Here is a 21,933-nt window from a genome sequence, read left to right as displayed (position 1 = left end):
CCTAGAAACACCCTGGAGTGCTGAGCCCAAGGTGGCCTCAGTTCTTCCCTTCCTGCCTGGCCAGCTGTGTCTCTATCTGTGCAGCAGAATGGCACAGCAACAATGTCAGGAAGCTGACGCAAGTTCCACAGGCCCCTGGCTGGCCCCACCGCGGGCTGTCCCCTCAGTCTCCCCACCATGCCAAGACATTGTGTTGGTTTCAGGGTGGATTTCAATGCTGCAGGTCCTGACCTTTTCTCCAAAACACTGGGGATAGGTCCCAAACTGCACCTTTTTCGCTATATAGTGCACTACTTTTGACCAGAGCCCTATGGACCCTGGTCAAAAGTAGTGCACTATATAGGGAATAGGGTGCCATTTGGGACGCATCCTGGAGCAGGGTTGGTTACTGTAGCCCTGCCTGTCATAATTCACCACAATGAACGTGACTGTACTGTACACTGTACGCCATCTTAGATGTGATGATAGCATCTCCTTGTCGTTGTTCTTTCAGTAAATGTCACCTTCTTCGTCAATAGGACTAGCCTACTACGTCAAGCTGGGTGTCTCAACTAGGGTTGGGCCTCAAGCCTAGTTTTATTCTCAACCTTTTTAATAGTTCATAATAATTAATACTTTTCCCACAGAAAAAGAAAGGAGAACTTGTTTTGCTTTGTTGGTGTGATCTGAGTACGACCAAGAGGCAAAGATCTGAGTTGGTTTATAACAGAGAACATTCCAGGCATGGCATGGCTCTGAAATATGAAGAGCTCCAGTTTAAAGGAAAGGAATTATGAAAGACACTCCAACACATCCAGTATACTCCCTGTAACATAGACTGACCTCTACCCTCATGAAAACATCCAAGCAGTGTCCTACAAAACCTGATACAGTGGTGCAGTTCTTGGCCTGACAGATGCTCCGTTTACATCGACCTGTTGGGGAGTTGAATTACTGTATATAGGAAGTCAGCTGGGCTCTCAATTACTGTATATAGGAAGGAAGTCAGCTGGGCTCTCAATTACTGTATATAGGAAGGAAGTCAGTGTGACACTCTGGCTCCACGGACCTTGATATTTGAGCCAGGGTTGTTTAGTTTCATTGTTTGGGTGTATTTCTATGTTGGGGATTTCTGGTTGTGCATTTTCTATGTTTGGTTAATTGTTCTTGATTAGTCGTATGACTCCCAATCGGAGGTAACGAGTGTCAGCTGTCGGCTCGTTATCTCTGATTGGGAGCCATATTTATACTGTGTGAGTTCACTTTGTGTTGTGGGTTATTGTTTCTTTGTTGCTGTTAGTAGTATTCAGTATAGAACTTCACGGATCGTCATTTGTTGTTTTCTTCGTGGTTGCTTTAAGTTAATAAAGTCATCATGTTCACTCGCAACGCTGCGCATTGGTCCGCTTCCTTAGACGATCGTGACAGAAAACCCAAAAAAGACGCAAGCAGCGCGTCCAGGAGCAAGGGGTCTGGACACAGGAGCTATGGGATGCCTCCAAGGACTTTTGGACATGGGAGGAGATTCGGGCTGGAAAGGGTCCGGGCACAACCGGAAATCACGCCCTCGTGAAGAGCTGAGGCAGCTGCAGCCGAGAGGAGGTGGTCTGAGGAGGAATATCACCGCCCTCGTGAAGAGCCGGAGGCAGCTGCAGCCGAGAGGAGGTGGTAAGAAGAGGAAGCGCGGAGTCGAGGCTGGAAGCTCAGGTTACTCCCAAAGTTTTTTTGGGGGGGGGGATGGTTTAGGCCTGGGCAGAGGAGGCTGCCACAGGGAGAAAAGGGAGAGAAGGCTATCGGATTACGGGAGCCATTGGCGAGTAGAGGGAGGGAGTTGTTGTGGCACGGCATGAGAACTGAAGTGTGTTCCAGTTGGTCGGTCGTCTTGATCCGTAAGGCCGGTGGGTGGGGTTCCCGGCACGGTCCGGCCTGTACTCCACGCACCAGGTCCACGATGTGCGCCGCCAGCCGGCTGAACTGGGCCGGGCCTTCGCCCAACGGCAGGCCTGAATGCCCGTCGCCCAACGCCGCCTGAACCGCCCGTCTGCCCAACGCCGCCCGAACCGCCCGGTCTGCCCAACGGCGCCTGAACTGGCCCGGCCGCCCAACGCCGCCCGAACTGCCCGGCCGCCCAACGCCGCCTGAACTGCCCGTTGCCCAACGCCGGCCTGAACTGTCCGTCCGCCCAACGCCGCTGGAACTGCCCCCTGTACTGAGCCGCAAAGCCGCCCGTCTGCCATGAGCCTTCAGGAGCCGCCCCGCCAGACCGGGAGCCGCTAGAGCTCTCCGCCAGACAGGATCAGCGCAGAGCCTTCCGCCAGACAGATCGGGCCAGAGCCTTCCGCCAGACAGGATCAGCCAGAGCCTTCCGCCAGACAGGAGCAGCCAGAGCCTTCCGCCAGACAGGACAGCCAGAGCCTTCCGCCAGACAGGAGACAGCCAGAGCCTTCCGGGCCGGACAGGAGCAGCCAGAGCTTCCGCCAGACAGGAGCAGCCAGATCCTCACAGCTATGAGCAGCCGGACCGGCCAGCCAGCCATGAGACAGCCAGACCACGCAGCAGCCACGAGCAGCCAGACCCGCGCCGGCCATGAGCAGCCAGATCCGCCAGCCAGCCGTGAAGCAGCCAGACCGCCAGCACAGCCAAGTGAGCAACGATCCAGCCAGCAGAGCAGCCAGACCCCGGCCAAAGCCGGCCATGAGCGCCAGACCCGCCAGCCGGCCATGAGCAGCCAGATCCGCCAGCCAAGCCGCGAGCAGCCAGATCCGGCAGCAGCCATGAGCAGCCAGATCCGCCAGCCGGGGCCATGAGCAGCCAGATCCGGGTGGGGCCCAGCCGCAGGATCCGGGCCAGATCCGCCAGCCAGCCAGGATTCGCCAGAGCCGCCCCGCCGATCCGCCAGAGCCGCCCGGCCAGGATCCGCCGAGCTGTCCAGCCAGGATCCGGGCCAGGAACTGTCTAGCCAGGATCCGCCAGAGCCGGCCCAGCCAGGATCCGCCAGAGCCGCCCAGCAAGTGATCCGCCAGAGCCGGGCCCAGCCGGGATCCGCCAGAGCCGCCCAGCCAGGATCCGCCAGAGCCGCCCAGCCAGGATCCGGGCCAGGAGCGCCCAGCCTGGATCCGCCGGAGCCGCCCCGGCCAGGATCCGCCAGAGCGGCCCGCCAGGGATCCGCCAGAGCTGCCCCCGCCAGGATCCGGGCCAGAGCTGGCCCCGCCAGGATCCGCCAGAGCCAGCCAGCCGGGGATCCGCCATCTAGTCAGGGTACTGCCTCCGGTACTGCCCCGCAGTCCGGTGCCGCCCCTTAATCGAGTGGGGTTTAGCTGGGGGGTGGTCGGTGAGGAAGGGAATACGGAAGCGGAGTAGTGGACTAAGGTGGGGTGGGGGACCACGACCTGGGCCAGAGCCGCCACCAGGGGACAGACCCCACCCAGACCCTCCCCGAGACTGGGATGCTGGTGCGCCCGGAGGTCGCACCTTTAGGGGGGTAATGCGACACTCTGGCTCCACGGACCTGATATTTGAGCCAGGGTTGTTTAGTTTCACTGTTTGGGTGTATTTCTATGTTGGGGATTTCTTGGTTGTGCATTTTGTATGTTTGGTTAATTGTTCTTGATTAGTCGAAATGACTCCCAATCGGAGTGTAACGAGTGTCAGCTGTCGGCTCGTTATCTCTGATTGGGAGCCATATTTATACTGTGTGAGTTCACTTTGTGTTGTGGGTTATTGTTTTTGTTGCTGTTAGTAGTATTAGTATAGAACTCACGGATCGTATTTGTTGTTTTCTTCGTGGTTCTTTAGGTTAATAAAGTCATATGTTCACTCGCAACGCTGCGGCATTGGTCCGCTCTTAGACGATCGTGACAGTCAGCTGGGCTCTCAATTACTGTATATAGGAAGTCAGCTGGGCTCTCAATTACTGTATATAGGAAGGAAGTCAGCTGGGCTCTCAATTACTGTATATAGGAAGGAAATCAGCTGGGCTCTCAATTACTGTATATAGGAAGGAAGTCAGCTGGGCTCTCAATTACTGTATATAGGAAGGAAGTCAGCTGGGCTCTCAATTACTGTATATAGGAAGGAAGTCAGCTGGGCTCTCAATTACTGTATATAGGAAGGAAGTCAGCTGGGCTCTCAATTACTGTATATAGGAAGGAAGTCAGCTGGGCTCTCAATTACTGTATATAGGAAGGAAGTCAGCTGGGCTCTCAAGAAGCAGTGGCACTTGCCACTTCGTCATAGTAATGCAGAACACATCATCATGATGATGTAGCAAGTGACACTTTGCTCCTTGAAAATCCTACATCTTGAAAACATGACTGCTTGACTAGTTCTTAAAGGAAAACACCACTCAAAAATATGTTTTTATTAGAAGATCTGTCTTGAAAGTCCTCTGAATTTTAACGCAGCATGTTCTGCAATGCAGTTATAAAAAGATTTCCTTCATGAAGCACAATAATGCATTCCATGTATTCTACACCTATTGTAGTCTGTTATCGTTGCAGTTGTATGCCATGCATTTTCAGGGGCAGCTGTGTACTTATCTCTGTGTATCCTCGTATTGCTACCTGTAACGTTGTTGTAATCTATAGCACCTCCATAGAAAATGCATTTTCTGAGCATTTTTCATTCCTAGCCTACCAGGACAAATCCATTTTTAACACAGAGATAACTCTCCACAGTACAGTACATGCAGTATCTTACTTGTCCTACATGTTGTTGTGAATTGGTGATTTTTCAAGTCTGCCAGCACAGCATGATGTATGGCACTGATTATGAGACTTGTCTTCTTTACTAGGAAGCCTGTGTTGATATGGAAGGTTATTGCTGTCAGGGCATAAATATTCCACAAGCTTCTGTTTCCCTATGTTAGGGAGATTGTATGTTTTCCTAAAGGATTCTGTAACAGTGGATCGATGTTCTGATCATCTGACACAGGATTCTGTAACAGTGGATCGATGTTCTGGTCATCTGACACAGTTTCCTTTGTTTTCTTGTTACTTTTTAGTCCACTTGCAGAACAGAACAGTTTGAGATAATGTGCAGATGTCTATGTTTATCTATTTTCATCACAGAGCCAATTCCTAGAGACGGACTGGAGCTTAACGGCCTAAGCAGGAATTTGAGTAACTCACTTCTGGATAGTAACCAAGGAGACTTGCATCACATTACTTCTTTCAAAAACCACATACTCTAACGATGTGCACCTTTATCTATTTCTTGAACTGCATTGTTGGTTAAGGGCTTGTATGTAAGCATTTCACGGTAAGGTGTACCTTTTGTATTCGGCGCATGTGACATTTTCTTTGTTGATTTGATTTGATTTAAGGTCTTCTTCTAAACTCCTCTGACGCAAACTCTTCTCAGAGAGAGAGAGAATTATATGTGTATCTGTGTTCTATCAAGACCCTCCAGGTCCTGCTAAGTACTCCATACCGAACATGTTTGAGCTACACAGAGAATGCCGACACCCAGCATCCTTTAAGCCTGCAGGGTGCCTCTGGACGGGAAAATAACATTTGGAGTGTTTCAATTTAGAACGCTGTTACCACCCTGACTTGAAATGTTAAGTGGTATCAACTTATCAAACGTAAGTTTTGTCAGCTCAACTTGATTTCTTAGAATTCACATAACTTAACCTTTCTAGGCAGGGATTTTTTAAATTTGAAATATCTAAAGCATCTCGCAGAGTGGAAGCCAAGAAGCCAACAGAGGGAGCTTCACTGGCTGGCCACAGTAGCGGGTTAGGAGTTTAGCCAAACTGGACGTGACCTATCAGGGCCTAAGTGATGATTACGTTTATCCTCCACAGTGTTTACGTTAGGAAACATTCCAGTGGTACTGGAGGTCACGTCCACCACTTCTACAGGAACACTGTGTCCCAGAGAGAGAGGAGAGAGGAGAGAGAGAGAGAGAGAGAGAGAGAGAGAGAGAGAGAGAGAGAGAGAGAGAGAGAGAGAGAGAGAGAGAGAGAGAGAGAGAGAGAGAGAGAGAGAGAGAGAGAGAGAGAGAGAGAGAGAGAGAGAGAGAGAGAGATCAATCAATCAATCAATCAATCAATTTTATTTTATATAGCCCTTCTTACATCAGCTAATATCTCGAAGTGCTGTACAGAAACCCAGCCTAAAACCCCAAACAGCTAGTAATGCAGGTGTAGAAGCACGGTGGCTAGGAAAAACTCCCTAGAAAGGCGAAAGCCTAGGAAGAAACCTAGAGAGGAACCAGGCTATGAGGGGGTGGCCAGTCCTCTTCTGGCTGTGCCGGGTGGAGATTATAACAGAACCATGCCAAGATGTTCAAAAATGTTCATAAGTGACAAGCATGGTCAAATAATAATCAGGAATAAATCTCAGTTGGCTTTTCATAGCCGATCATTAAGAGTTGAAAACAGCAGGTCTGGGACAGGTAGGGGTTCCATAACCGCAGGCAGAACAGTTGAAACTGGAATAGCAGCAAGGCCAGGCGGACTGGGGACAGCAAGGAGTCACCACGGCCGGTAGTCCCGACGTATGGTCCTAGGGCTCAGGTCTCTCAGTTGGCTTTTCATAGCCGATCATTAAAGAGTTGAAAACAGCAGGTCTGGGGACAGGTAGGGGTTTCGTAGCCGCAGGCAGAACAGTTGAAACTGGAATAGCAGCAAGGCCAGGCGGACTGGGGACAGCAAGGTGTCATCATGCCCGGTAGTCCTGACGTATGGTCCTAGGGCTCAGGTTCTCAGAGAGAAAGAGAGAACGAGAGAATTAGAGAGAGCATACTTAAATTCACACAGGACACTGGATAAGACAGGAGAAGTACTCCAGGTATAACCAACTAACCCCAGCCCCCCGACACATAAACTACTGCAGCATAAATACGGAGGCTGAGACAGGAGCGGTCCGAGACACTGTGGCCCCATCCGAAGAAACCCGGACAGGGCCAAACAGGAAGGATATAACCCCACCCACTCCGCCAAAGCACAGCCCCCGCACCACTAGAGGGATATCCCCAACCACCAACTTACAATCCTGAGACAAGGCCGAGTATAGCCCACAGAGGTCTCCACCACAGCACAAACCAAGGGGGGGGGGCGCAACCCAGACAGGAAGATCACGCCAGTAACTCAACCCACTCAAGTGACGCACCCCTCCCAGGGACGGCATGAAAGAGCACCAGCAAGTCAGTGACTCAGCCCCCTGCAACAGGGTTAGAGGCAGAGAACCCCAGTGGAGAGGGAACCGGCCCGGCAGAGACAGCAAGGGCTGTTCTTGCTCCAGCCTTCCGTTCACCTTCACACTCCTGGGCCAGACTACACTCAATCATATGGACCTACTGAAGAGATAAGTCTTCAGTAAAGACTTAAAGGTTGAGACCGAGTCTGCGTCTCACATGGGTAGGCAGACTGTTCCATAAAAATGGAGATCTATAGGAGAAAGCCCCCTGCCTCCCGCTGTTTGCTTAGAAATTCTAGGGATAATTAGGAGGCTCATGCGTCTTGTGACCGTAGCGTACGTATTGGTATGTACGGCAGGACCAACTTCGGAAAGATAGGTAGGAGCAAGCCCATGTAACGCTTTATAGGTTAACAGTAAAACCTTGAAATCAGCCCCTTGCCTTAACAGGAAGCCAGTGTAGGGAAGCTAGCACTGGAGTAATATGATCAAATTTCTTGGTTCTAGTCAGGATTCTAGCAGCCGTATTTAGCACTAACTGAAGTTTATTTAGTGCTTTATCCGGGTAGCCGGAAAATAGAGTATTGCAGTAGTCTAACCTAGAAGTAACAAATGCATGGATTAATTTTTCTGCATCATTTTTGGACAGAAAATTTCTGATTTTTGCAATGTTACGTAGATGGAAAAAGCTGTCCTTGAAACAGTCTTGATATGTTCACAAAAGAGAGATCAGGGTCAAGAGTAACACCGAGGTCCTTCACAGTTTTATTTGAGACGACTTTACAACCATCTAGATGAATTGTCAGATTTAACAGAAGATCTCTTTGTTTCTTGGGACCTAGAACAAGCATCTCTGTTTTGTCCGAGTTTAAAAGTAAAAGTTTTCAGCCATCCACTTCCTTATGTCTGAAACACAGGCTTCTAGCGAGGGCAATTTTGGGGCTTCACCATGTTTCATTGAAATGTACAGCTGTGTGTCATCCGCATAGCAGTGAAAGTTAACATTATGTTTTCGAATAACATCCCCAAGAGGTAAAATATATAGTGAAAACAATAGTGGTCCTAAAACGGAACCTTGAGGAACACCCCGAAATGTACAGTTGATTTGTCGGAGGACAGACCATTCACAGAGACAAACTGATATCTTTCCGACAGGTAGGATCTAAACCAGGCCAGAACTTGTCCGTGTAGACCAATTTGGGTTTCAGTCTCTCCAAAAGAATGTGGTGATCGATGGTGTCAAAGGCAGCACTAAGGTCTAGTAGCACGAGGACAGATGCAGAGCCTCGGTCTGACGCCATTAAAAGGTCATTTACCACCTTCACAAGTGCAGTCTCAGTGCTATGATGGGGTCCTAAAACCAGACTGAAGCATTTCGTATACATTGTTTGTCTTCAGAAAGGCAGTGAGTTGCTGCGCAACAGCTTTTTCTAAAATTTTGAGAGGAATGGAAGATCCGATATAGGCCGATAGTTTTTTATATTTTCCGGGTCAAGGTTTGGCTTTTTCAAGAGAGGCTTTATCACTGCCACTTTTAGTGAGTTTGGTACACATCCGGTGGATAGAGAGCTGTTTATTATGTTCAACATAGGAGGGCCAAGCACAGGAAGCAGCTCCTTCAGCAGTTTAGTAGGAATAGGATCCAGTATGCAGCTTGAAGGTTTAGAGGCCATGATTATTTTCATCATTGTGTCAAGAGATATAGTACTAAAACACTTAAGTGTCTCTCCCGATCCCAGGCCCTCGCAGAGCTGTGCAGATCCAGGACAGCTAAGCCCTGGAGGAATACGCAGATTCAAAGAGGAGTCCGTAATTTGCTTTCTAATGGTCATGATCTTTTCCTCAAAGAAGTTCATGAATTTATCACTGCTGAAGTGAAAGCCATCCTCTCTTGGGAATGCTGCTTTTTAGTTAGCTTTGCAACAGTATCAAAAAGAAATTTTGGATTGTTCTTATTTTCCTCAATTAAGTTGGAAAAGTAGGATGATCGAGCAGCAGTGAGGGCTCTTCGGGTACTGCACGGTACTGTCTTTCCAAGCTAGTCGGAAGACTTCCAGTTTGGTGTGGCGCCATTTCCGTTCCAATTTCCTGAAGCTTGCTTCAAAGCTCGGGTATTTTCTGTATACCAGGGAGCTAGTTTCTTATGACAAATGTTTTTCGTTTTTAGGGGTGCAACTGCATCTAGGGTATTGCGCAAGGTTAAATTGAGTTCCTCAGTTAAGTGGTTAACTGATTTTTGTCCTCTGACGTCCTTGGGTAGGCAGAAGGAGTCTGGAAGGGCATCAATGAATTTTTGTGTTGTTTGAGAATTTATAGTACGACTTTTGATGCTCCTTGGTTGGGGTCTGAGCAGATTATTTGTTGCGATTGCAAATGTAATAAAATGGTGGTCCGATAGTCCAGGATTTTGTGGAAAACATTAAGATCTACAACATTTATTCCATGGGACAAAACTAGGTCCAGAGTATGACTGTGGCAGTGAGTAGGTCCAGAGACATGTTGGACAAAACCCACTGAGTCGATAATGGCTCCGAAAGACTTTTGGAGTGGGTCTGTGGACTTCTCCATGTGAATATTAAAATCACCAAAAAATTAGAATATGATCTGCTATGACTACAAGGTCTGATAGGAATTCAGGAAACTCAGAGAGGAACGCTGTATATGGCCCAGGAGGCCTGTAAACAGTAGCTATAAAAAGTGATTGAGTAGGCTGCATAGATTTCATGACTAGAAGCTCAAAAGATGAAAACGCCATTTTTTTTTTTGTAAATTGAAATTTGCTATCGTAAATGTTAGCAACACCTCCGCCTTTGCGGGATGCACGGGGAATATGGTCACTAGTGTAACCAGGAGGTGAGGCCTCATTTAACACAGCAAATTCATCAGGCTTAAGCCATGTTTCAGTCAGGCCAATCACATCGAGATTATGATCAGTGATTAGTTCATTGACTATGACTGCCTTTGAAGTGAGGGATCTAACATTAAGTAACCCTATTTTGAGATGTGAGGTATCACGATCTCTTTCAATAATGGCAGGAATGGAGGAGGTCTTTATCCTAATAAGATTGCTAGGGTGAACACCGCCATATTTAGTTTTGCCCAACCTAGGTCGAGGCACAGACACAGTCTCAATGGGTATGGCTGAGCTGACTACACTGACTGTGCTGTTGGCAGACTCCACTAAGCTGGCAGGTTGGCTAACAGCCTGCTGCCTGGCCTGCACCCTATTTCACTGTGGGGCTAGAGGAGTTAGAGCCCTATCTATGTTGGTAGATAAGAGGAGAGCACCCTCCAGCTAGGATGGAGTCCGTCACTCCTCAGCAGGTCAGGCTTGGTCCTGTTTGTGGGTGAGTCCCAGAAAGAGGGCCAATTATCCACAAATGTTATCTTTTGGGAGGGGCAGAAAACAGTTTTCAACCAGCGATTAAGTGCTGAGACTCTGCTGTAGAGCTCGTCACTTCCCCCTAACTGGGAGGGGGCCAGAGACAATTACTCGATGCCGACACATCTTTCTAGCTGATTTACAAGCTGAAGCTATGTTGCACTTGGTGACCTCTGACTGTTTCATCCTAACATCGTTGGTGCCGACGTGGATAACAATATCTCTATACTCTCTACACTCGCCAGTTTTAGCTTTAGCCAGCACCATCTTTAGATTAGCCTTAACGCCGGTAGCCCTGCCCCCTGGTAAACAGTGTATGATCGCTGGGTGATTCGTTTTAAGTCTAATACTGCGGGTAATGGAGTCGCCAATGACTAGGGTTTTCAATTTGTCAGAGCTAATGGTGGAGCCTTCGGCGTCTCAGACCCAGTAACGGGAGGAGTAGAGACTAGAGAAGACTCAGACTCAGACTCCGACTCGCTACATAATGGGGAAAACCGGTTGAAGGTTTCTGTCGGCTGAATGAGCGACACCGGTTGAGCATTCCAACAGTATTTCCCTCCAGAAGCCATGAGAAAGTTGTCCGGCTGCGGGGACTGTGCGGGGGGGATTTATACTAACGTTACTGTCTGTACTTACTGGTGGCACAGACGCTGTTTCTTCCTTTCCTACACTGAGATTACCCTTGCCTAACGATTGCGTTCTGAAGCTGGGCTTGTAGCACAGCTATTTTCGCGTAAGGCGATCGTTCTCCTGTATATTATGAGTACAGCGACTGCAATTAGAAGACATCATGTTAATGTTACTACTTAGCTTCGGGCTGTTGAAGATGTTGATGAACCATGTCCAGATAAAGCGTCCGAGTGAAAAAGTTGAATAAGGGAAAAAAGTTGCGATGGAAAAAAGGAAAATAACGTAAAGTTGGCAGCTAAAACGCACAGGAAAATGACTCTTCTGTCTCGGGATAAACGTCCGGGGTGAAAAAGTTTAACGAAAAAAGATGAGTGAGGACAAAACTAAAAAGTTGGTAAATTTGTTGAACACAAAGATTAATTAAACGTTTATTAAAAGTAAAACGTGAATAGTTTGGCAGGTAGCCAAGTAGCAACAAAACAGCACAGCAGTACGGAGACAATGCGGAAGCGAGACGGAAGTCACGTCAAATCTCGTCAAATCTCGTCACTCGTCATAGGCACTCTGTCTCATTAAAAGCATCCAGTCTGGAGTGGAGGCCAAGTCCCATTGTTTATAGATGGACACTTGTGATCACAGAGGCCAGCTCATCCACAGAGTAGCACAGCAGCTGCAAAGACTGGAGGATCAATAACTCATTGGGGGGAGGAGAGGAGAGGCATGCCTGGCCTGATGCTGGTTGACTGGTCAGAGGCACTCTCAGATTCTACACCTGAGTTTGGTTTAGTTCAAGGAGCACAACATACAGTATCTGTCTTTAAGGTTGTTGTTTTTTAGAGCAGGGGTTCTCAAACTCTTTTGAGTCCAGGGGACCCCTTTGGTGATTGCAAATTCATCAGGGACCCCTCATAATCAGAACACAACTCGAGTGAGATAAAAATACCATATAAGGAGTTTTACTTTGTCTTCGGCAGTGCATGGCCGGACAAATCAATTCTCGGGCCCTGAGAAGGAACATTTTAAAGGCCCGTCTATTAGCGAGAAGAAAATGTTGCTGTTTTCAAGATAATTTCCTTCAATTCTACACATTTTGTCATGGGGCAGAGAGAAAACGTTGTGGTTTTAAAGCTTCAATTACAGTGCATTTATGTATAAAAAAAATACAATAAGTATTGAGTTAAAAATGTCTAATTGGCGGAGTACTGTGGATAACTATATCCCTGTGAGCCTCCCCGGCCCATGTTACCCAGGGTTAAGAACATACATTGAAGAGTTTCATTCCAAAACGTTATGTATCCATTTTCAGAAATGTTGGTAAATTAGCTTTTATTGTTTAAAGAACTTATGAAAGCGATTGGTGTGTTTTTTCACTATCTAATCGTGGCATAGGGTTGTTCAATGACAGACAAGTATTTGCTTAAAATCTATCACTTGATGATTTCATTTCAGAGAGACAAACAATCATGTTTTTTTGCAAAATGTTATAAATCCACCTCACTCTCAGAGAAATAAGTAGTACTGCTAAGTTTTACACAGTCAAATGTAACAAATAACGGTAACACTTTACTTGACACCCAGTGTAATAACACGTTATGACACGGTCATAACCATGTCATAATATGTCATAACACTGTCATGACCCATATATTTACACCTGTTGGGAGATATATTGCGTTATTTTATGGCTGGTTATGACACCGACATGAAAAAACACGAATGTGATTTTATTTTTGATATAGCGTTTTGGTAATGAACTCTTCAATTGTAGATGAATAATATTGCATTGCATTGTATTACACCCTGTAAACGTATTCCACAGATCTCTTGGCCAAAATCTGTTTACTCTGTTGTTGTGTAATTGTTTGGAACACTACAGTTAATAAACCACCAGGGTTGAGGGTATTGGAATTATCCGACACGGAGCACCCTAGTACACCTGGCTAGAGTACACGTCATGCACTGCCAAGCTGTTGATTGCTGTCCATCAGTGGATAATCTGATGATATTAAAAAACCTAAATAGAGCTATGGTTGGAAATGTACATGAGGTGACATCACCATGTAGGTTTCAGAGTAAGTAAGCCTTGTCCAAGCCAGAATGCCCCATAGGGGCGGCAGCCTAGCTCCTGTTTCTGTAGCGTGAGGAACCTTGATGTACAAGTACACCCCCTGGACAGGACATTAGTCTGTCACAGTGCCTTTCACAGGTTTCATAGAAAGCTGTGTTGTTAAGCCTTAGTCATGGTGTGAAGCAGGATGCTGAAAAGTACTGCCCTCACATTCTGGGAAACTGTTATGTTCTGCAAATCCCACCTTGACTCACTGCCAACGTCCCAAATGGCACCCTATTCCCTACATAGTGCACTGCTTGTCACCAAAGCTCTATGGGCCCTGGTCAAAAGTAGTGCACTATTTAGGGAATAGGGTGCCATTTGGGATGCAGATCATATCTGTGATTGTGTGATTTTGTAATGCTTGTGTTAGGGAAAGTGCTCCGCTCAGTGATGGACAGCTTTTCGCTTGTGTGGATGTGCATTAGTTTGTGCATGTGTGTGTGTGTGTGTGTGTGGCAATGCTTTGGGATCAGTTTAAGTGTGTCAGGAAGTCGCGCTGTGCTCTGGATGCCTCAGTGCAGTAGTCAATTAGAGCAGAAAACTGCAGCCACTTCCAGCCTGTCTGCCTGCCTAATTGCATGCAGAGGCTTGTGTTGACTGATTTGTGTGTGTGTGTGTGTGTGTGTGTGTGCCCACCCGCTGCAGGACCAGTGTGTGTGTGTGTGTGTGTGTGTGTGTGTGTGTGTGTGTGTGTACCATGCAGTAGACTGTGTGTGTACCATGCACCAATTACACATGCAACAGACATGACTAGATTCTGCATGGCTACTGTACTATACCATCTATTAATCTACTGTACTCTACCATCTATTAATCTACTGTACTCTACCATCTATTAATCTACTGTACTCTACCATCTATTAATCTACTGTACTATACCATCTATTAATCTACTGTACTCTACCATCTATTAATCTACTGTACTCTACCATCTATTAATCTACTGTACTCTACCATCTATTAATCTACTGTACTCTACCATCTATTAATCTACTGTACTATACCATCTATTAATCTACTGTACTCTACCATCTATTAATCTACTGTACTCTACCATCTATTAATCTACTGTACTCTACCATCTATTAATCTACTGTACTATACCATCTATTAATCTACTGTACTCTACCATCTATTAATCTACTGTACTCTACCATCTATTAATCTACTGTACTATACCATCTATTAATCTACTGTACTCTACCATCTATTAATCTACTGTACTCTACCATCTATTAATCTACTGTACTATACCATCTATTAATCTACTGTACTCTACCATCTATTAATCTACTGTACTCTACCATCTATTAATCTACTGTACTCTACCATCTATTAATCTACTGTACTCTACCATCTATTAATCTACTGTACTCTACCATCTATTAATCTACTGTACTCTACCATCTATTAATCTACTGTACTCTATCATCTATTAATCTACTGTACTATACCATCTATTAATCTACTGTACTCTACCATCTATTAATCTACTGTACTCTACCATCTATTAATCTACTGTACTATACCATCTATTAATCTACTGTACTCTACCATCTATTAATCTACTGTACTCTACCATCTATTAATCTACTGTACTATACCATCTATTAATCTACTGTACTCTACCATCTATTAATCTACTGTACTATACCATCTATTAATCTACTGTACTATACCATCTATTAATCTACTGTACTCTACCATCTATTAGTATATTGTGTCCCAAATGGCACCCTATTCCCTACCCCCTACCCATAGGGTTCTGGTCAAAAGTAGTGCACTATATAGGGAATAGGGTACTATTCTGACTCTGTATCTACTGCGTACATATCAATGACTTTACTGAATGTCAAATGCTTCAACCATTAATTTAATTGGTATATTATGCAAACTATGTACTCGGCAGAAATGATCATGCATAGCTACTTGCAAAGCTGATATTCAGACATCCGATGAGATAAATAATAAACTACTGAGCTTGATTAGGACTTGAGGGGGGGGGAAACATGACAGTTCGACAGAGCATGCGCACACATATGCGCGTGCCAACACACACACACACACACACACACACACACACACACACACACACACACACACACACACACACACACACACACACACACACACACACACACACACACACACACACACACACACACTTTCATTACCTCTTTAATCTAGAGTGACACTAGCAATACCCTAGCAATAACATTTAAGACCATTATTGGGGACAGTTCCTACTACAATATCCCAATTCAGCCCCTGGGAATTCCCACAGAGAGTGTGGACTGCATAATGTGACTACTACTGAATATACAGTGAGGGAAAAAAGTATTTGATCCCCTGCTGATGTTGTACGTTTGCCCACTGACAAAGAAATGATCAGTCTATAATTTTAATGGTAGGTTTATTTGAACAGTGAGAGACAGAATAACAACAAAAAAATCCAGAAAAACGCATGTCAAAAATGTTATAAATTGATTTGCATTTTAATGAGGGAAATAAGTATTTGACCCCCTCTCAATCAGAAAGATTTCTGACTCCCAGGTGTCTTTTATACAGGTAACGAGCAGAGATTAGGAGCACACTCTTAAAGGGAGTGCTCCTAATCTCAGCTTGTTACCTGTATAAAAGACACCTGTCCACAGAAGCAATCAATCAATCAGATTCCAAACTCTCCACCATGGCCAAGACCAAAGAGCTCTCCAAGGATGTCAGGGACAAGATTGTAGACCTACACAAGGCTGGAATGGGCTACAAGACCATCGCCAAGCAGCTTTGTGAGAAGGTGACAACAGTTGGTGCGATTATTCGCAAATGGAAGAAACACAAAAGAACTGTCAATCTCCCTCGGCCTGGGGCTCCATGCAAGTTCTCACCTCGTGGAGTTGCAATGATCATGAGAACGGTGAGGAATCAGCCCAGAACTACACGGGAGAAAGCACATATACAGGCCCGTCTGAAGTTTGCCAATGAACATCTGAATGATTCAGAGGAGAACTGGGTGAAAGTGTTGTGGTCAGATGAGACCAAAATCGAGCTCTTTGGCATCAACTCAACTCGCCGTGTTTGGAGGAAGAGGAATGCTGCCTATGACCCCAAGAACACCATCCCCACCGTCAATCATGGAGGTGGAAACATTATGCTTTGGGGGTGTTTTTCTGCTAAGGGGACAGGACAACTTCACCACATCAAAGGGACGATGGACGGGGCCATGTACCGTCAAATCTTGGGTGAGAACCTCCTTCCCTCAGCCAGGGCATTGAAAATGGGTCATGGATGGGTATTCCAGCATGACAATGACCCAAAACACATGGCCAAGGCAACAAAGGAGTGGCTCAAGAAGCAGCACATTAAGGTCCTGGAGTGTCCTAGCCAGTCTCCAGACCTTAATCCCATAGAAAATCTGTGGAGGGAGCTGAAGGTTTGAGTTGCCAAACGTCAGCCTCGAAACATTAATGACTTGGAGAAGTTCTGCAAAGAGGAGTGGGACAAAATCCCTCCTGAGATGTGTGCAAACCTGGTGGCCAACTACAAGAAACGTCTGACCTCTGTGATTGCCAACAAGGGTTTTGCCACCAAGTACTAAGTCATGTTTTGCAGAGGGGTCAAATACTTATTTCCCTCATTAAAATGCAAATCAATTTATAACACTTTTGACATGCGTTTTTCTGGATTTTGTTGTTGTTATTCTGTCTCTCACTGTTCAAATAAACCTACCATTAAAATTATAGACTGATCATGTCTTTGTCAGTGGGCAAACATACAAAATTAGCAGGGGATCAAATACTTTTTTCCCTCACTGTACATAGATATACTGTATAGTAATGGATTCTGCTTCACAGCGCATTCTGCTCTACTGCATGTGAGGAACAGTCATGTGTTGTTGTTGTTGTTGTTGTTGTGGTAATTGTCTCAGTGGGTTAAACTGCTATCATTGACCCATGACTAGATAAGACTGGGGGGCCAGAGGACAGGCAAACGAAGCGCTTTGTTGTTCCTGTGTGAGTGGAAAGAGAGGGGGAGAGAGGGGAGGGGGGGGGGGAGGGGGGGCAGAGGGAAAGAGAGAGGGAGAAAGAGGAAGGAGGGAGAGAAAGGGGGGAGGGAGAGAGGGTGAGAGAGAGAGAGGGAGGGAATGAGGGAGGAGGGAGAGAGGGGGGAGGGAGAGAGAGGGGGAGAGAGAGAGAGAGAGGGAGGGAATGAGGGAGGAAGGGATTGAGAGAGAGAGAAAGCGAGAGAGAGAAAGAGAGAGAGAGAGAGAGAGAGAGAGAGAGAGAGAGAGAGAGAGAGAGAGAGAGAGAGAGAGAGAGAGAGAGAGAGAGAGAGAGAGAGAGAGATGACCAGTCTAGTCTTTTCCCCATGTGCCTGAAGGCTGGGAAAGATTGACAACACTCTGGTGATTAAGTAACATTGCCGACGCAGTGTGTGTGTGTTGCTGTGTGTGAACGTGTGTTCTCCACCAGTCCCTATCTCTCTTTCTTATGAAACCCTCACACACAGAGCACACAGGGGTGACATTAGAAAACCCAGAGCTCTCTCATTTGAGCCCAACAGCAAACCATTAAAACCCAGTGTTTTTACTGCACACTAAGACCTGTTCCTCACTAGAAAGCACAGACACATAAAAACTCATCCAACGTGTTACTGAAGGAAAATAGATAAATCATGGTCTAGACAGCATGATCTATTAATTAATATAATCTAAAGAACAATTGTTAATTAAAATATGTATGAGTTTGATTATGTGAATGTAAATACAATTCCTGACTGGGGTTTACTGATAAAAAATGAATGAATGATTATTGTAATCTATGGAGAGGGTCTTTCATTCAGAGGGCTGGATTTGACAGGGCTATTGTGATGGAAATCAATGGGATGTGGTGAGAGGAGAAAAGACATGGAACCTCCTTAGTGATTATGCACCTACCTCCTTCCCTCTCTCTTCACTCCATTTCTCTCTTCCTCCCTCCCTCTCACCCTCTCTCCCTCCCTCTCTCTCTCCCTCCTGCCCTCCCTCCCTCTCTCCCTTCCTCTCTGTCTCTCTCTATCCATCCATCTATCCATCCATCCCTCCCACCTTCTCTCTCTCCCGCCTTCCATTCCCTCCCTCCCTCCAGGCCCACAGTGACGAGGCAGTCCGTGTGTGTCTGCTGGAGCGGGGCCAGGAGGTGCTGGTGCTCCAGAGAGTGTCGTCACAGCGACCAGACCCCTCTGCATCGGCCAGAGGAGGGGGGAGACCGGAGGAGGGGGACAGAAGGTAAGCCTCTCTGTCTCTCCGCTTTACACCCCTCCCTCTCACTCGCTCTCTTTCCTCCCTCCCTCTAGTCATTCTTCTCCTCAGTCTCCGGCACACACACACACACACACACTTCTAAACACAGGCGGCGTGTGCTTGCATTGCAGCTCACAGCACACAGATGGATGGAGCTAGTGTGTGTGTGTGAGAGAGAGTGAGTAAGCCGGGAGTGAGACGTAGCTCCACTTACTGGCTAGCTGGCTGACTGGCTGTGTAGACACAGGGGAGAGTGTCACCGTCTCAGGCTGGGTGTGGAGAGCTCTCTCTGGGGTAGGGAGACCACAGGACCAGGGTTCTCCCAGGGCTCTATAGCAGCTGCAGCAGGTAGACAGCTAGGCGGATGGGCAAATGGGTGGCTGAGGGAGGGCATGCAGCAGTAACCACGGCAACAGTGGTACCGGCTGTAAGGGGCACAGGGACACGCTGACGATGGGCACTCGGCCGTGGGAGGAGGGCAGGCTGCTGGCATCGGTGGCTCTGGTGGAGCAGGAGGAGGATGAGGAGGAAAGTAGCATGAGCAGCGGGGGCAGTGACAGCGCCAGCCGGGCAGAGGAAGGGGCCAAGACCACCAAAGTCCCCACCTTCGATGTCCCCTACTTCCGCTACATAGACGAGGAAGAGACAGAGGGAGAGCGGGATGGAGAGGAGGTGTGGAGCAGCAGTCGCTCTCAGTCCTCCATCGAGGAGGACTTGTCCAGTGACAGTGTTGTCTCTGACAGGTACGTGGTGGTGTCAGGGACCCCAGAGAAGATCCTAGAACACCTGCTGTCTGTCCTGAGGCTGGACCACCACCATGATGACCAAGGGAGCACACAACAGACCAAGGAGTCAGGTCAGTCACTTAACCCCCAAATCAATATGTTTGGCCTCTGGCTACTACTTTTAATCTATGTTCATCTATGGTATTTGTAAGAGGAGAGAGAGAGAGAGAGAGAGAGAGAGAGAGAGAGAGAGAGAGAGAGAGAGAGAGAGAGAGAGAGAGAGAGAGAGAGAGAGAGAGAGAGAGAGAGAGAGAGAGAGAGAGATAACCCGTTTAGAGAGAGGAGAGTGTCTCTTACTGAAGATGGATAGATGACTGTGTATATTGTGATGAGAGGAAATGCCTGAGGGAGAGATGAATTGAGTGATAGAGATTGCAAGAGAACGAGAGGGAGGGACAGAAAGAGAGAGAGAGAGAATGAAATAGGGCGATAGAGAAAGAGAGATAATGAGGGAGAAAAATAGATTGAGAGAGAGAGAGAGAGAGAGAGAGAGAGAGAGAGAGAGAGAGAGAGAGAGAGAGAGAGAGAGAGAGAGAGAGATAAAGTGAGAGATGCAGGCTGCTCCTGGGAGGCTGATATATAGAGCGGTGGGAGATGGGAGAAGGGAGATGGGAGGCTGATATATAGAGCGGTGGGAGATGGGAGAAGGGAGATGGATGCAGCCGGTCACAGATGAGTTCCCATCAGGCTGCCTGCTCCATGCCTTGCCCCTGCCAGACCACAGATCATTGCTCATTCTGATGAGTTAGTGTGTGTGTGTGGAGTCACTGAACTGATCTGAACACCTAGACCTTCTCTAGTGAGGGTTCTATAATCAGGAGCAGATTCAGGAAGCAGTGCAGAGGATGTATGAGGAAATTGTGATTTTCGGGTCAATTTGATGTTCAGATTGGTGTTCTATATGCAGGGGACAGGGACTCAGGGAATCAGCTCTGTACGTCCCAATGAGACACTGATCGCTGGTCAATGATCCTCCACAAAAATGACTCCAGAGTCCATTCGGCCCTGGCTCCTCTAAACTAGTCATCTCTCTCTCCTCTCCCTCCCTCCTTTCTCTCCCCCTCCCCTCGATCTCGCTCTCGCTCCCTTAATTCTGCAGCCCTGGTAATGCTGTTGTTGGGGCGCTGGGCGGCTCTCCTCAATGCTCCCTCCAGAATAACAAGGGGGTAGGGAGATCATATGGGATAATATGGGATCTCAGCTTCACTAAAAACCAGACAACTATAAAACATTGTCTCTACTAAACCTGTCATGAGGCTCCCTGGGAGGAGATGGAGGTGGTGGTGTTCTGATGAGAAGTCATTAGCTTCACGCAGGCAGCCAGCCATGTGAAGACATATGGTTTTGTTCCAAATGGCACCCCATTCTCTAAGTAGTGCACTACATAGGGAATAGGGTGCCATTGAGGACGTTGTAGTCAATGTGTTGGGGGTTGATGAAAAGAATAGCTAATATAAATCTCCTCATATATAATTGATATCTCAACGAAGTGAAGAGTTGGGATCAAAGAACAATCCTTACAAATACAATATTCAAGCTGCTATAGCTGTTGAAGTTTAGTTGCCAGATACCCAGGCTAACCCAGACATTATAAAGAATGCAAAATATATATTTCTGCCAGATAGCACTTATTTTAACGAACACCACAGGCATGTTTGAGGATCACCATGAGCCGATACTGTAATGTACAGCTCTACACAGCATGTATTCTACTATACACTATATCCCAGTGGTATTCAAAGTCGGGGTCGCGACCTTTAGTGGGGTCGCAGGGGAACTGCAGTGGGGTCGTTTTTTGGGGGAACAAAGTAAGTAGAGGACAGATCATTGTATGAGACAATGTACAAACGTTTTTGAGAAAGATAATGACAAATATAATTTGATTGAGTAAATGTATTTATTGGTTTCTTTTCATTTTGAAAATGCAATGATTATTTGTTGATGTAAAAAACTAAATTTACCGATTTTAAGGTTGCGTCATTAGATTTGGGGTGGGGTAACATTGTGTTACCATATACCATCTACAATGAGAGAAGAGATTGTCAACAAAGCAGATGGATGTTTTGGTTTGAGGTCTGTCCTGTTCGCTAACGAGCAGACTGATTCTTAATTCATAAGGCATAGCAATACTGCTTTTATGGGTTGTGTCCCAAATGGCACCCTGTTCCCTATAGTGCACCAGAGCCCTGGTCAAAAGTAGTGCACTACAAAGGGAATAGGGTACCATTTGGGACACACCCATGGTAGGCCTACATTATAATAACCAGACCACTGCATTATGCATAAGTTGCTGTATGTGATTGGAAGCCTTCATTATGATTCTATGTAATTGCTCTCTGGTGTATTGTCAGAGAGGACTACTGGTATATTGTCAGAGATGACTACTGGTGTATTGTCAGAGAGGACTACTGGTGTATTTTCAGAGAGGACTACTGGTATATTGTCAGAGATGACTACTGGTATATTGTCAGAGAGGGCTACTGGTGTATTGTCAGAGATGACTACTGGTGTATTGTCAGAGAGGACTACTGGTGTATTGTCAGAGAGGATTACTGGTGTATTGTCAGAGATGACTACTGGTATATTGTCAGAGATGACTACTGGTGTATTGTCAGAGAGGA

General features: G+C 46.6%; 1 protein-coding gene across 1 annotated transcript in view; it reads left to right on the top strand.

Annotated features, from left to right (window-relative positions):
- LOC121555563 (rap guanine nucleotide exchange factor 5) overlaps nt 1–21,933 on the top strand; it is a 54,871-nt gene that overhangs the window by 4,244 nt on the left and 28,694 nt on the right. Inside the window, exons 2-3 of the mRNA XM_045212765.1 lie at nt 18,373–18,512; nt 19,271–19,383. Coding sequence (XP_045068700.1) covers nt 18,373–18,512; nt 19,271–19,383 — 253 coding nt within the window. The remainder of the gene's footprint in view (nt 1–18,372; nt 18,513–19,270; nt 19,384–21,933) is intronic.

This window comes from Coregonus clupeaformis, unplaced genomic scaffold, assembly GCF_020615455.1.
Source record: "Coregonus clupeaformis isolate EN_2021a unplaced genomic scaffold, ASM2061545v1 scaf0049, whole genome shotgun sequence".
Taxonomy (NCBI): domain Eukaryota; kingdom Metazoa; phylum Chordata; class Actinopteri; order Salmoniformes; family Salmonidae; genus Coregonus; species Coregonus clupeaformis.
The sequence above is the reverse complement of the archived record's forward strand: the minus strand, read 5'-3'. Positions and strand labels throughout refer to the sequence as shown.